General features: G+C 36.2%; 1 protein-coding gene across 1 annotated transcript; it reads right to left on the bottom strand.

Moving 5' to 3' along the window:
* Positions 1-3,514: 3,514 nt before the first annotated feature.
* LOC145823827 (uncharacterized) lies at positions 3,515-6,745 on the bottom strand. The gene is made up of 5 exons (XM_082923352.1): positions 5,530-6,745; positions 4,570-5,342; positions 4,361-4,428; positions 3,706-3,865; positions 3,515-3,613 (listed from the first exon to the last, which is right to left on the bottom strand). Exons 1-5 carry the CDS (start codon positions 6,743-6,745, stop codon positions 3,515-3,517), a joined length of 2,316 nt encoding a protein of 771 aa, XP_082779478.1.
* Between the last annotated feature and the right edge of the window lie 10,557 nt (positions 6,746-17,302).

Below are 17,302 nucleotides of genomic sequence, written 5' to 3'. Positions count from 1 at the left end.
TTGGGGACTGTAATATTTGGACTGTATATTTATTCGGACCCTCCGAGTGAGGGCACAACTGTAATAAGTGTGCGTGAGTGTGTTGTATGTCTTCCAACCCCACGTCTTTCTCCCTTTTATTTATCTGCTTTTGATGGTTAGATTAGGGCATGTTTAAATTAGCATACAGTATGACAGCATGTTTGCATCATTCATCTGTTTTGCATGCACCGGGCTCGGCGCATCATACTAACTGCATTGTATTTTCAATTCCAAGTTGAATACATGTTAGTTGTAGCATTTCATATACCATCTTAGAATAGCCGAGCCTACTATAGTTGCATTTTGCATGTGTTGCATTAAGCATTTTTGTATACTTAGGATCATGCATGATTTCTAATGTAGTTTCTGTTTTTGGCTTGGAGTACTCGGTAAGCTTTATGCTTTAGCATCCTTGCATGCGTGTGAGTGAATGCCATGATAGCATGCTTACCATGAGGCTATGTGCTTATCTGATATATCTGCCTGAATGCCTGTGGGTGAAGGTTGGGTTATCTAAATTGGAATGAATCATCAAAATGTTTCAAGCCTACCTACGGGTAGCAAACCATTTTCAAAAACAAACATGAAACGTTTTGTTCCAATTCGGGCGACCCGGTCTATACTTATATGCTGTGAGCATCACATAGTAACCTAGGCTAATAACCGGAATAAGAACTCACAATGTTTTCAAAATTTGATATCATGGTTAGTAGAGGCCGGTCTATGACCGGGCGAGCGGGGGTGCTCACGAAGTGACCTTCCCCAATCGTACCCAAGTTCCCGAGCCGAGGCAACTTTGGTGATGACGGACACGTGGCCTTTTGGCACCGAGTCAGGGTTTCCTAAATTTCCCAAAATAAAATATTTAGGTGGCACTCTGTATCTGGCAAAGCAGTCCATGTTTGGCACTTCTTTCAAAAATCAGTTTTCCTAAAACGATTTGCCGGATTTGGACTCTTTGGTTCAGATTTAGAACCGTGACTACAAAATCGAGTCCGAGCTGTAGCGAGGTCCCCCCGCGGGCTTGTTACAGCATGATTAGGTTTAATTGGAGATACAAGCATAGTTGGGAGTCCTTTGCAAGCTATGATGCAATTCACCATGCCATCATTTTGTGCAACATTTTAATCATCAATAAATTTTCTTTGTTGATCCAAAAAAAAAAAAAACATTTTCTCATTTGTGAAATTTTTTATTGCATTATTAGTTAGAAACACCACATACAATTCACTAATCTAGTTAGATAACCAACCATTCACTGATCCCGTGATTTTTTATTTTATTTTTTTATCAGCAAAAGAAAACTTTGTTGATGATAATCAGATTACAAGGCAAGTGACATATATCAATAAAGGGGATTGATTAGTTTGCTTTGATGCTTTTTAATCCCGTAAATTGTTAATCTCTTAACTATTAATTCTTCTAATCAAACAAAGCCTGTATGTTCTGCATGTTAGGAGTGGTAGATAATCCCATAAATTATCACATAAACAATGTCACAATAATATTTTGAAACTATTAATTAATTATTAATTATCCAGTTTTATGATAGTCGGACTCGACAACAACCAGGTTGAGATGGTTACTATTACATAATATAGTTTGCCAAAATTATAAATAATGGTTAGTTACTTTTTAGTCTCTGAGGGCGTGTTTGATTAATAGGATTAATAGTGAGAGAATTAATAATTTATGAGATTAGTATTAGTTATCTAGTTGGATTAGTGAGATACAGAATTCTCTCTTATCTATGTTTATTTTGTAATTAATATGGAAATATATATATAATCTTAATTATATGTATGTTTCGCGTTATTAGTTGTAGGCTTAAAAAAATTCATCAACTTTGTTATATTTAATGACCATTGAAATATAATCCAAATAATGGAATTTGAGTCCGACGGACTAATAATCTCAATCTTATGCTATAATTTGCCCAATCAAGTAGAAGTGAGCATGGTCCAGTTTAGATTAGTTTGGGATGAAACCAAGACCAATCCATTGTATATAGTTCCATAAAAATTGGAATCAAACCAAACCATTAAAATCATGGAACCAATTCGAACAAAACTACTTAAACATGATTTGGTTCGGTTTGGAACCACGGTTTCACATAATCTATTTACAAGAAAAATCATATAACATTTTCAAAAAAAATCAACCTATCATAAAGCTTAAAAATAATAATAACATATCCATCAAACAAACTACTCTCATAAAATTCACCAACAAACAAAAACATAACATTAAGCAAACATTGTTCAACATTAATCTGTCATTATTTTTCAAAACATAACATGTACATTATTCCACCATTAACTTAAACAAACATAATATCTAGCAAATAATTATATATGGTTTAAGTTATGCAGTTCGATTCGGTTCAAATCTAGAATCATGAACCTAAATCCAGAATCAATCCGCGGAGACCAATTCCCTAATTTTCCAAACTTGGACTGAAGCACAAATTAAAAAAACTAAACCAAATCTACCGGATTGGTCTAGACCGATTCAGTTTGTGAGTTTTTTGATTTCCCTGCTCAACCCTACAATCAAGAAAACCCTAAAGTCATTTTGTTTATCTATTTAAATTGTATGTATTTAGTTCTCAATGTATAAAAATTATTTTGGTTTGGTCCCCCAACTAAATTTCATTTGTAGACTAGATACCATTAAAGTTAAGGGTAAATGTAGAAATTTAATTAAAATTGGATCTTTTAGTCCCTAAAGTAAGAAATTTGTGTCATTTTGTGACCTAATATTTAAATTATATATATTTAATTTCCAAAGTATAAAAAGTGATTTAATTTAGTTAGCTAACCTAATTCTGTCTTTTTTTATTTGACCGAAGGGCAAAACATGAAAATCGTAAATACACGTCAACAAAATGCCAAGAAAAAGAGACCCAAAAAATCATTTTTCGGGGAAATATTCTAGTTGTCTAATATTTATATATGTTACTTATAGATCAAATCTATCACGCCCCGTATTTTATTACTCGGATAACATTACCAAAATTTATTAATTAAGTCCACTTTACAAATGACAATTCATCCTTTGATGAAATGATGAATAATTAAATATACATGTTCCCTCTCGTTATACAACAGTGACATTTTCATACAAATAAACGAAATGCCCTAAGGCTTACAATAAAAGAGAGGACACTACTCTTTTTTTTTTTTTTTTTTTTTTTTGATCAGCAAAACAAAGAGCTTCATTGATGTAAAATATAGTACAAAGTACAAGATAAAATACATTAATAAAGAAAGGCAAGTGCAGAAGCATCACAATGGGCTGAATCATCCCAACTAGGTTGGCACAAAAAAGCCTATCCTCTCATTTTCTAGCACCCCCAGAGTTGGTGAGCAACCAACCAAGAAAATAGAAAAAAACAAAAATAGCCACCAACTACACCAGATCACCAACACAAAATAGAGTAGATTCACCCCCCCTCCCAAACATTAGTGCAGCAGTGCAAACTTAAACAATATCATTCCACATTGAAAAACAGCCACCAAACAGCCACAAACAAGACCTCAGTCCAAATGCCCAGTCCAAAACTATACCCATTGCAACAATTCAAATGTTGCTGCATAACCAGATCATTCACAAAAGCTGCAAAACCAGAACATCAATTCACCCCGCTTATACACACAACCACCAGACCTGAGACCAGCACACCAGATCAAGCAACAACTGGTTCAGCTCACAGAGACAAACCCAGAGCCAGGACAGATATAACAGATAGAACAACCATAACAAATCATACACACCAACAGAGCATAGTGCAGATTCTTCCCCCCCAAACATTAGTGCAAAACCAGAAACACAACCACCAGACCTGAGACCAAATCACAAACAAGAGATGTAGCTGATGGTTATAAACAATGCACCTACACAAGCGTCTGATGCAGGCCCACTGATGATGACAAACGATTCAGATCAATCCATATGCCACCATTCAAGAGCAAAAGTAAACCCGCCAGAAGAACAACTCCAATTAGTCACAGAAGTAAACCAAATTGAACAAAACATCAACCCCAGCAGCAGTAGCCAATAGCCAATTGGACAAACAAGAAGTCAGGCAGCAGAGCACTTGGACAACAGATAGAAATAAACCAGTTTGAATAAAACAAATCAGATCAGAACAGGTCAGATCAGCTCAACCAGATCAGAACAAATCAGAAAACCCCCCAGGGAATCAATCCCTCTGCAGCAAGGAGGTGTCCAAACAAAACAACAAATCTGTTGCAAGGCACCAGACTTAAACCATAGCATTCAACCTCCAATTCTGACACACTACTTCACCCAACAGATTCTAAGCAAAACCAAGAACCAGGGCCCAACCCAATCTGGGGCTGCTTCATTTGCATTGCAGAGTTTAGCAAGGCTCCCATCTATTAACTATCACAACCAACTTACATCAACCCAGGAGCAACCTTCTCCTCCAACACAATCCTTGATCTGATGCAAATTAGTGACCATCTGCTACACTAAGTATAGTATCCCCTCTGTATTCATTTTACTCCAAAGTGCTACCCTTACCTTCACCAATTCTGTTAGTTCATTCCACTCAACTGGTTTGCCACTAAAAAGACATTCATTCCTAGCTTTCCATAAAGACCACATAACTGTTAAAGGTACCACTCTCCACATTTTAAGGACAATCTGGTTGAATTTGATTCCTGACCACCAAAGCAATAAGTCCTCAACTATGCCAGGTAAAACCCACACTAGACCCCACCATTGCATCATATCAGTCCAAACTTTCCAAGCAAAAGTGCAAAACAACAAGAGATAATAGACTGACTCCTCCTTAGATTTACAAAACAGGCATAATGCATCTGATTCCTCATTTAACACTCCCAGATTTTTTAAAATAGCTGCAGCTTTAAGTCTACCTCTCCAAGCCAACCATCCAAAAAATTTTACCTTGGGTGGAGCATGATTTTTCCACTGTACCTTAGTAACACTAAGTGTTGGACCTTTTGAGTGCATTAACCAATTCCACACTACTGCTACTTTGAATGATCCTTCTGGATTGGCCACCCACTTACATGAGTCCTCAGCCTCCAAAGACAGAGTGGGTGCTTCCCTGAGTAAGCCATACAATCTTAATACCTCCTCTTCTTCCCATGCTAGCAATGGTCTTCTAAAAATTAAATTCCACTCAAAAGATTGTCCCCTCCTCTGGTAAATCTGCTGAACAGTGCTATCTTTCTCCTTTGATAAGCTATACAATCGAGGAAACTCCTCCTTCAGGCATACATTCTTGAACCACTTATCCTCCCAAAAATGAATTCTACCCCCATTTCCTACTGATAGTTGGAGGTTTGAAAGATAAAATTCAACAAAAGCAGGTTTTTTTTCAACAATTGAAGGATATCACTCCACACCCTGGACATTGAAACATTAGTAATATTAAGTAGAACCCAATTGCCCCCAACCACACCATACTGACCACACACGATCTATTTCCACAAAGCTTTGTCCTCTACCCCAAACCTCCACACCATTTGAGCAAAAGACAGTCATTGACTTCTCCAAGATTTCTAACCCCTAGACCCCCTTGGTCAATGCTTGCTGATATCACCCTCCAATTGACCATGTGAAGTTTCTTCTTTGTAGCAGAATCACCCCACAGAAAAGCTGCCTGAATCCTCACTAGCTGCTTAGCCATACCCACAGGTAGTTTGAAAATTGATAGGAAATAGGATGGTAAACTGGATATAACTGCTTTAATCAGTGTTAGTCTGCCAACAAAGGATAGCATTTTCCTTTTCCATGAAGCCAATTTCTTCTTTACTTTCTCAATCACTGGTTTCCAAGTACTCTTTCTGCTTGGATTTGCTCCAAGAGATATGCCCAAATAAGTAATAGGAAGCTTTTGACTGTGGCAGTGCATGATTGAGATAAAATCATTAATGGCCTCATCATTAACACCAACCCCACACACCACACTCTTGTGGAAATTGATTTTTAACCCAGACATTAACTCAAAACACCTTAGGATTCTCTTTATATTGACCAATTCCACCCTATCAGCCTCAGAAAAAATGACAGTATCATCTGCAAATTGCAAACGGGAGGCCTTCAACTCATTAGGCCTTATAGTTGCCCCTTTTAAATAACCCAACTCCCTAGCCCTTTCAATCAGCAAATTCAAACCTTCAGCAACAATGTTGAACAAGAAAGATGATAACGGGTTGCCCTGCCTAAGCCCTTTTTGAGGAGCAAATTCTGCAGACGGAGAACCACTAACCAGTACATAAATCCTAGTTAAAGAAATGCATGTTTTGATCCACCTCACCCATTGTTCCCCAAAACCAAAATTCTTCATCATTGAAAGAAGAAACTCCCAATTTACTGAATCAAAGGCCTTTTCAAAATCTAATTTCAAAATAATTCCTTTCTTTTTAGATGATTTCCACAAATCCACCACTTCATTAGCGATTAATACTCCATCTTGAATAAACCTTCCCCCCAAAAATGCTGACTGGGCTTCACTAATAACAGATGGAAGAACTTTCTTTAATCTTGAAGACAAAACTTTAGCTAAAATTTTATAAGCTGAGTTAACTAAGCTAATTGGTCTATAATCACCTAGACCACTTGGGTTCTCTTTCTCTGTTATCAAAGTGATAAAGGAACTATTCAAACCTGAGACCAACTTCCTATTCTCATGAAATTCATTCATGAATTGGAGAAACTCGTTCTTCATTATCTTCTAGCACTTTTGAATGCAGGCCATATTAAACCCATCTGGCCCAGGAGCTTTATTACCATCACAATCTTTAACAGCAGCCCAAATCTCTTGCTCTATGAATGCTGCTACTAGATTATCATTCTACATAGGGTCTATAGATGAGAATAAGCCAGAAAGTTTAGGCCTTGAACACCACTCCTCCGTAAAACCTCTTTTAAAATGTTTAAGGACTGCATGTTTAATTCTAACTGGTTCCACCAACCTTACCCCATCCTCCATAACCGAATCCAGCATATTTTTCCTTTGTCTAGAACTTTCCATCAGATGAAAAAACCTTGTATTCTTATCCCCACATTTAGCCCACACCATTCTAGATTTTTGGTGCCATAAGCTCTCTTTTCTCCTACTCAAATTCCACACTATACTTCTAACTTCCCTCCTCCTTATCATTTCTGATTCTGATAGGTTCCTTGACTCAACTACCAAATCAAGTTCATGATGCTCCTCCTCTGCCTTCTTTAACTGAACATCCACATTTCCATAAACCTCAGAATTCCATCTTTTGAGATTGGCCCTTAAATTAGCTTGCTTCCTCATTAATCTGAAGCCAGCCCATTCTCTATCAGCAGCTTCATCCTAAGACTTCTTCACCTCAACTTTGAACTTAGGATGAAGGAACCAAGCATTAATAAATCTAAAAGGTTTTGGACCCCAATTTCTATCATCTTCCTTTAACAGTATTGGGCAATGATCAGAAATACTTCTGGGAAGACCCCATTGCTTAAATGAATATTCCTTTAACCACCTATTATCCAAGAGGAACCTATCTATCCTACTCCATCTATCCCCATCTTGAGCATTGCACCAAGTAAAACTTCTACCCAACATAGGTAGGTCCACTAGGTTTAACTGATCAATTAACCCATTGAAATCATGCATACCTCTCTCCCTTCTTGAGCATCCCTTTCTTTCACTAATATACCCAATTTCATTAAAGTCTCCACCCAAACACCAAGGATTAGAATAATGGGTTTTTAATCTACCCAGTGAATCCCATAAAAGCCTCATTTTAACTCCATCATTTGGGGCATAAATATTTACTATAGTGCATTCAAAACCCACACCAACAGTTCCAGAAAGTAGGACAAAACTTCTTGAGCTGCAACACTCCTTAAGCCTGAATATATCCGGATTCCAAATGCATAGCAAACCACCTGCAGTACCATCAGCATCTACTCACATGAACTCTATCTTCTCAAACGGCCACGTCAACTTAATGAACTCTTCCTCCATGCTACCACTATTGGTTTCTTGTAATAAGATTATGTTCACTCCACCCTCTTTTATCATTACCTTTATCTTCCTCCTTTTTTCTTGTCTCCTGAGACCTCTAACATTCCATGTCATTATCCTCATAAGGAATCATATGTTACACCTGCACCCCTGCATCATCAATTTAGTCATCAACAGCCATTCCCCTACCTTCAATCCTTTCCAAATCCTTGCTTTCTATCTGAACAATTCTTTCTATGGCTTCAACTTCTTTCCCTTTGAAATTTATGCCAAGTGACTACCTCATCTGGACTGATGCCTGAGCTTCCTTAATCAATCTTTTGCTTCTAGTACTTGACTCACTATTAATTGATAAATAATTTGAAAGAGCTACTCTTTACCAAAAAAAAAAAAAAAATAGCACTCAGCCAAACAAACAAATGAAGTAGTACAATCCATCATTACATTACACTTATGAAATGGTAAAACCCACTGTTTGATCTTCAAATCCGAAAAGCATTCCCTGTACACATGTACACGCAAGGGTGAGCAACCACTAGCTCACCAAATAATCTCATATTAAAACATTAGAAGATATGCGGGTACAAAGGTACTCATACATATACGTGAAATCATATCATGTCAAACCATATATTCTATTACATAATCTCTTAAATCCAATTTATTTAATTAACCACAACCAGTTAACTTAAGTAAATAAAAATGCTTCAATAACAATGTGACATCATTTTCAATTCATTCAATTATCTCATTATCAATTGAATCAAATAATTAAACAATTCATAATGACATATAACAAAGCATCAAATACATTTTATACAGTCTTATGAGATGAGTGCATATGTCATGCCATGCTCAAAATATTTTTCTCATCTTTTGAAAATCTTATGTACAATGTCAATTTGAAAACACATTAATCCAACAATTTCAATTTCAATGAAATTTCAAGGTGGTAAATATGACTCAGGTAATCCCTAGGATAGTGTCTGCAAGTAGGCATATCGAGCACTACCAAATCCCCACTTTACCGATCTCTCACCGGAAGGGCAGTGGTACCTCCTCCGCGCGTGTTTTCGGTCTTTCACCCTAGACACTCAGGCCAACTTAACCAACATCAAACTACACCCCCTATTCGGATTTACCAATGCATTGACCCAAAACAAATCAAAATGATTTTGTTTCACCAAAAGCAATTCCTTTCTCAAAACAATAGTTTTCAAGTGTAATACGAAACCCATAATAACAATGAAATGGAATGGAAATGAAACATGTAACAATGCATTAGAATAGTTCCAATTTCAATTCCACCGCAAAATGCTCCATTGTGATCAAATTCCATATCTATATCAATGTAATATCATAATACAATTCCAAGAGATAATCCAACGATATCCACATTCATATAGTCTCCACAAGTTAATCAACATTTCCAATTTAGTCATTTCAAGACAATTCTATAACATACTATATATCAAACTTCCAAAGTTCCAACATTTCTCATCCTTCCAAGAAATCCCTCATTAAATGCAACATGATAAATTTCCACCGGTAGCCAAAATAAGTTACCTCCAATGTATTAATTAAAAGATAACAATATGGACGTACAATCCAACATATAACCATAACTTGGAATCTCCCATGATTCCTAACATTTAGAAACAATCTATGTTCCACATTTTAAAGACAAATTTTCAAGACCTATATAACTTTCCATTAAACTCAACATTTTAAAGGAGTAACTAATACTCGATAATCCAAAAGTTTCATAAGTGTTTTCTAAATCAAATCCTCAATTTTGAAACCAAACAAAATCCTATGCCAATAATCCAACAACTCCCAAAACATTACCATTTTGGATTTTCCACAAATTGGGACTTTCTCACTTTCAAATATCCACATGTAATTTTATACACAAAAATGCATTAAATAGCAAGATTATAAGTAATCAACTCCCAATTTAACCAAACTCTCAATTTACAATTCAAAAACAACATATTAGCATACTCCAACTATTAAAACTAAAAATCAATTTCTCAATTATCTTGATTCACACAAAACTTTCAATCAATTTTGTTCCACCTCAACCAAGATAACCAATATGATTTTCTCCAAATCCCATACTTATTGAATATTACTATTTCCATCCTACTATATCAAAAGTTATGGTATAATCTCAATTACACACTTTTAACCATAAAGGATATAAACTTTTAACCAAACTAATTTGATCCATTAAATTAGTAAGTTCATTATATTCAAAACAAAATTCAAATTAGTAATACCAAACATAACTTCACATGCCTCATCTCTCACACATAACCATATTTCATGCCAAGATACTTAAAAAGTTAATTTTTTTCCCAAATTCTCTACTAATAACAATTTCACAACTTTTTCTAAAATTACCTAACCAACATGATATTTACATAGAAAATATGAAATATGCCCAAGAGTAACATTTTCAAGGTTATGAGTTCGAAAGTCCACATTTCATATTTTTATTTTCACAAAAATGAACACAACTAAATCATCAACATAACATCTTTCATAAAATATCATGAATATAACACTTTTACAATTTTTAATCCCAAAACAAAATTTACACAATATTCCTCAATATCAATTTATTTTTCTCAAAAATAAATTCCGAAACTCAAGGATGAGATAAATATTTCAACATTATTTTCTCAAAATAAATTATCTAACCATAATATGAGGTAGATGCAACCCATACAACTATAAATTTTATTTTCAAATTTTAAACAAAATTATCAACACAAGATGATTTTCCCAAATCAAGTTCAAAATATCAATGTCCTTAACACTTCAACATAATTTTTCTTGCAAAAAATTACAAAAGAAAAATCTAAAAGATATATATATATATATATATATATATATGCAATACTTCTTATAATGACATATTTTCTCAAAAGAACCCTAACATAGCTTTAATGTAATAATGTGAAGAAAGTCCCTACCTCAAATATGAAAAAAAGCAAATCCGAAAATGCAAGCATCGCCCGATCATGGATCCAAGACCACCATTGCGAAGATCACAATGAGCTCTCCAACTTTTATTTACAGAACTTTTGCAAATTCTCACTCTAAAGACTCCCATTTGAAGCTCAAAGATTGAGCAACAATATAGAGAGAGAGAGAGAGAGAGAGAGAGAGAGAGAGAGAGAGATGCTGTAAGGAAAAGAGATGTTGTGAGGGAGAGAAAGTTGGGCTGTCTGCTCAACCAAAAACAAAAGCAAAAGAAGAAGGGAAGGGAGAGAGGCGTGCAGGGGAACAACCCCACGTGGGTTTGGCTTCCCAAAAAAAATTTGATTCCCCAAAAATATAATTTTTTGTAATAATACCTCCAAATTTTATAATATAAATTATAAAATGATATAATTTTTCTCATCACAAAATATAACGTTTTTGTACACCACAAAATATAACATTTTCATGGAACATAATTTTTAGTGAATAATTCTTTATCTACATCTTTCAGGGTTGGATGGATTGAAACACTTACAGGAGTTGTATTTGGATTATTCATCCATTAACAAGATCTTTCTTCATAATGTTGGAATAATGTCCTTTCTAGGGTGCTAACATTGCTGAATATTAACTTTAATGGAAGCCTACCTAACCAAGGTATTCACAATTTGATCATATTCCTTAGATTAATTGTGTTATGATTTGAATGTGCTTCCACGCAGATAAAACGTCTAAGCTAAGCATCACTTCTTTTATTTCATAGTTTGGTGTGAACTTTCTAACCTCCAAAAGTTAGATCTCAGTGAGAATGGTTTTAATGAAACACTTCCTTCATGTTTTGAAGACTTAACATCAATCCGATTATTAGACCTCTCCTCAAACCTGTTCACTGGAAATATTGCCCTGTCTCCACTTACTAATCTCACAACACTTGAATTCCTTTTCCTTTCTTATAATAATTTCGAGATCCCGCTCTTATTTGTTTCATTTTTTAACCATTCAAAGCTTAAGGTACTTTTAGGTGACAACAACAGATTGAGTGACCAAACTGAGTGTTAGACATGGACTCCTAGGGCTTTTAGTTTATCAAATTGTGGATCAAACAAGCATGGTAAGAAACTTCCACAATTTATCTTTTACCAATATGACTTGAAAAAAAATTAATCTATCAAACAGTATCTTGGTTAGAATGTTCCCAGTTTGGTTGTTAAAAAACAATACACGATTAGAAGTTATTACTCTGAGAAAAAGACACCTCATAAGGCCTTTTCTATTGCCATCTTCTCCCAGTCCCTTTGTTTCTTTAATTGATATTTCTAACAATCTTCTTGAGGACCAAATTCCAAGAAACATAGGCATGATCTTTCCCAATTTAAGGAATTTAAACATGTCTACAAATCTATTTGAGGGATACATTCCTACTTCTTTACGAGACATGCACTTCTTAGAAGTTTTAGACTTGTCTAGCAATAATTTGTCAGGACAGATAACAAAGTATTTGGTAAGTGGTTGCTCCTCCTTAATGTTCTTGAAACTATCAAACAATAATTTGTATGGCCTAATGCCTCTTTCATTTGTGAATTTAACCTTGTTGAGTTATTTATATTTGGACAATAATCATTTTGTGGGTAAATTTCCAAATAGCATATGTTTTCTCCCTTTTTTATAGGCAATTGGTATTAGCAACAACCACATGTCTAGAGAGCTTCCGAGATGGATGGGGAACATGTCCCAGTTGCTTGGAATTAACATGTTCTCAAAAAATTTGGAAGGACCTATTCCAATAGAGTTATGTGAACTTGATAGCCTTGAGTTCTTAGACCTTTTTGATAACAACTTGTCTGGTTCTGTACCATCTTGCTTCAATAGATCAAAAATGAGACATGTCCACAGTGACACTTGAGTTTTTCACTCCGCTCAAGCGAAGCTTTTCTCGCTCAAGCGTAGATCCTTAGCTCCCAGCAAATGTCAATTTTGCAGGCGGGCCACTCGAGCGAAGGAGTTGTCGCTCGAGCGTAGATTGCATGCTCCCAGTAGTTTCACTATAGCTCAGCAGAACTTCTGGGACATATTCTTTTCCGCTCGAGCGAAGGAAGCTACGCTCGAGCGAGATCACTTATTCGTGTCTTACACTCAAGCAACAAAACCTGTGCTCGAGCAACCTATCGAAGATAGCAGATTTTAAATAGCGACTCCAAGCATTTTTCTTTACATTCTTCCTTTCTCTCACTTTCCCACTCACTTTTTCTCAAAAACCCTAGCTCACAAAACCATATATTTCTTCGATCTTGCTTCAAGATTCACCCCAGATTCTCCAAGATTAGTGGAAAGAAGAGCTAGATCGTCACTTTCACCGATTATTCCACTTGATCTTTGAAGTACGAGTGTGTATCGTAACCCTAGCATACAAATTTGAGGTAGGGGTGTTTTTAACTCCTTATATCTTTAACTTGAATAGCCTATGTGGTGATTTCCTTAATTTTTCATATAAATGTGTATATATGTGTGTGTGTGTGTGTGTATATATGTATTGATTTGAGCTTATGAACTAAAGATTTGGAATAATGAGGGTGAAATCATGTGATTGTTGAAGGAATTACACTTATTGTGCCGGAATATCATTGTTTATGATTGATGATTGCCTCAATTTCATAATGGAGAGAAAAACCACAATTTTTCTCATTTTTCTCAAACCCTAATTTTCAAATTAAATTTATAAAAAGGGGTTTTACTCAATTAATTTCTAGAATATGAAATTGAGTGTAATTACTTGGTTTTGGGTTTGAAATCCAAGTTTGGAGGTTCCCTTTTGATGTTGAACTTGAGAAGTGGTGATGAATGATGATGGGAATGCCTTGATTTATGAAATGGGAAGAGTTGCACTATTTTGAATTGATATCATCTTAGGAAAATTGTACATTCTTTACAAATTCATGCATCACATGCATTGTGCATTTCTTTTGGTATTACCTTGGTGCCAACGTTTGAAAGTTAAAAATGGTAGTAATTAGCTTATGAGTCCGGGTAGTGAGTCGGGTTGGATTTGAGTTGCATATTGTAATCAGTACCCGCACAGGGAGTCAAGGTGCCTAATTGCCCTGTCTACGCATATCGCCGGACGAATGTGGGAAAAGATTTTGGGGTGTCCACGAGCCTGCTGTTTCTGGAGTCGGCAAATGTGGAAAAATAGATGGTTTTGGGTGTCCAAGTCCCCGCCGTTTATGGAGCTAGCAAATGTGGAAGGTTGTGATATTCTAAGTGCCTATCGCCCCGCCTTTTCTGGAGTCGGCAAATGTGGGACTATTTTCTATATGTGACTGTAATTATCTGCGTATGTTTGATTTTGGACTCTTATCTGTGGATGTCCGATGAGAATGTGGAAAACATGCGATAGGTTCAATGCATTTGCATCCTAACAATGGCATACTCTAGCATTGTTTTATAGTCCTATTGTATGTTTCCATGAAATGCATTGTATGAGCATAACCTTTTCAAATGATTATACAATTGGTTAAATGCATCACCTACTGAGCTTATGCTCACCCCAAAAGTTAACAATTTTTCAGGAAATGAGGACGAGATACCTCTCAAGCGATGATGCTTGTAGAGCTAGCATGTTTTTGTTGAAGTTTTCTTGGGGACGTGGTGTTGAACATTGTATTTTTTTTTTTTTTTTTGGAAATTGATGTTTATAAACTTAACGTATGGTGGAGCATGGTGATAAGGAAGATGTCCTTATGAATCTCTAGTGTTAACTTCTACCTCTTTTCTTTTGAACTGTTTTCTTTTTATCTATGTTTTAGGTAGTGTTATGGAACACTTATGTAAACTTCGTTTTGGGAATAGTTCAAAAGAAAAGAAAGTTATGTGTAGCGTGTTTTACTGTTCTATTTGCCTGGATCTTATGTATTGATAATATTTGGTAATGTGATTGCATGAGACGAACTTTTCTGGGCGTGATACATTTTGGGAATAGTTCAATTTCCACCACTCTCACGTGGCCGTTCATCTTAGAGGCACAAAAATTTATCATGACTTGTGTCATCAATTTTGATGGAAGGGTATGAAGAGGGATGCAACTCTATTTGTGTCTAAGTGCTTGACATGTCAACAAGTCAAAGGGGAACATCAAAAACCAGCCGGGTTGTTACAACCCTTGTTGGTAGCTGAATGGAAGTGGGAGCACATCACTATGGATTTTGTATCCGGTCTTCCTAGAACTCAAAGGGGTAGTGATGCTATTTGGGTTATAGTGGACCGACTAACTAAATCGGCACATTTTCTTGAGATGTGTATGAGTGACTCTGTTGACTACTTAGTAGGGTTGTATGTTAAAGAGATTGTTCGACTTCATGGGGTTCCTGTCACATCCTCAAACCCGCCCCTACAAGTTTGGACATGACCCGTTCGAAAACAAACATTTAACCTGTTGTATATAACATACGGGGTCTTATCGGAAGCATATAATAAGAAAATTACGATACATATAATCTCCATTGAGCTACATCTACATGCCAGGATCTCACATGCATCATAAGCACCATAGAATATAGATAAAGTTCCAAACTATATCTCATAGCATCAGTTATATACAAACATACATACAGTCCCAGCCCCATCATGGGCTTATACGAAAATCATTGAAGTTCTATACATTCAACCTTAAATGGGTAATCAAAGGTAAGCCAATATCTTAACAAACTTTACAAAAATAAATGGCTTCGTGCAGTGCCTGGACCCACAAAGGTTGACAAAAGAAAACGGGTGTCAGGGCTAGGGCTGACCACCTGGTTGGTTACCTACAGAAACAGACATAACACAGAGTGAGCCAAGCTCAGTAAATAGTAGTACATAAATAAAATAATTCTTGACTTGAAATAGAATACATCAGAGCATAAAAAGGTGCACACATAGTTGATCTAAATCTGTATTAATTTCATGACGGTCTTGGCTCAGTCTTGAAACATGGTAGCTTGCAACATGATATCTTGAAACATGACGGCTATAAGACCTTAAACGTAATGGCGCAAAGCCCTTAAACATGGTGGTGTTAAGCCCTTGAACATAGTGGCACGAGGCCCTTGAATAAGTTGGCGTTAAGCCCTTGAGTGAGTTGGCATTAAGCCCTTGAACATGCTTGTATGAACTCAAGAGGTGCCTCACACGGACTATAGAGGTGGCTCGCATCGTAGCACTTAGTTCTGTGTAGCACTTTGTTTCATATTACAATAACCGAATAACTTGGTTTCAGAGTCTTACTGAATGAATGTTTTTCATCTTTCCCATTTCTTTCTTTACATATTTTGAAACATAACATAGTTGCATTTTATGCATGAACATAATACTCATGACAATCTTTAGCTACATTTGAAGCATATAATGGTACTACTACTCACAGTGTTGTGACGACGTGCCTGTTCCTCCCGAAGTGTGCCCTGCACATATTAAAACTTACATATTAGCTCATTTCCCATATCAAATTACTTTCTATTTCGCTTTGCTTCGAAGGAATTTATCGATATCGAAAAGGCATCAAATATACATTTCCACAATATTAGAGGGTCCTACATGCAAAACGGTGCAAGTCATACTTTTCAACATGTGCCGCACGTGCGGCTAGGATCCCTGCACGTGCGGCGGCTGGTCCCGCACGTGTGGCCACAATCCCCGCACGTGCGGCGATTGGCTCCCGCACGTGCGGCAGTGACTCCCGCACGTGCGGCGATTCTGCATTTTCCCAATCCGAAATTCTGCAATATTTCAACCCTTGGTGCATATTTAAGGGGTTTAACTTGGGGTTTTTTATGGCTGATTCATGGTTCATTCGTGGTTCAAAAAGTATGTAAATCAAGGTACAACACACAACATATTAAACTCATGAACACAACTTAATTGACTTGGACAAGAACACGGCATAATTGAAGCTCATTAACATAATTTCATTCTTGAGGCTCTTAACTTCACACACACATGTATAGATATACAAAAACATGGCATAAGCATGGGTAGATAACTTGAATTGGGTCCAAAATACACATATAGTAGAATTATCATTCCAAGTCTTCAACACACACATACACACACACACACACACACACATCCTGGATTTTATACAACATCAAAAGCTTCTATTTCAAAATTGAGGGAGAGGATTGGGTTAGGGAAATCCAACTTACCTTGGCTTCAATTTCTCTCTACTCTCCCTTGATCTTAGCCTTTCTTCCTTTTTTCTCCCAGGACATATGTTGTATGAAGTGTCTAAGTCTTGAGGCTTCTCACAGGCATACA

Source organism: Camellia sinensis, chromosome 4 (genome assembly GCF_055761805.1).
Source record: "Camellia sinensis isolate YWXY chromosome 4, ASM5576180v1, whole genome shotgun sequence".
In the NCBI taxonomy this organism is placed as follows: domain Eukaryota; kingdom Viridiplantae; phylum Streptophyta; class Magnoliopsida; order Ericales; family Theaceae; genus Camellia; species Camellia sinensis.
Note: the sequence above shows the minus strand (reverse complement) of the source record. Positions and strands in the feature narration are given on the sequence as shown.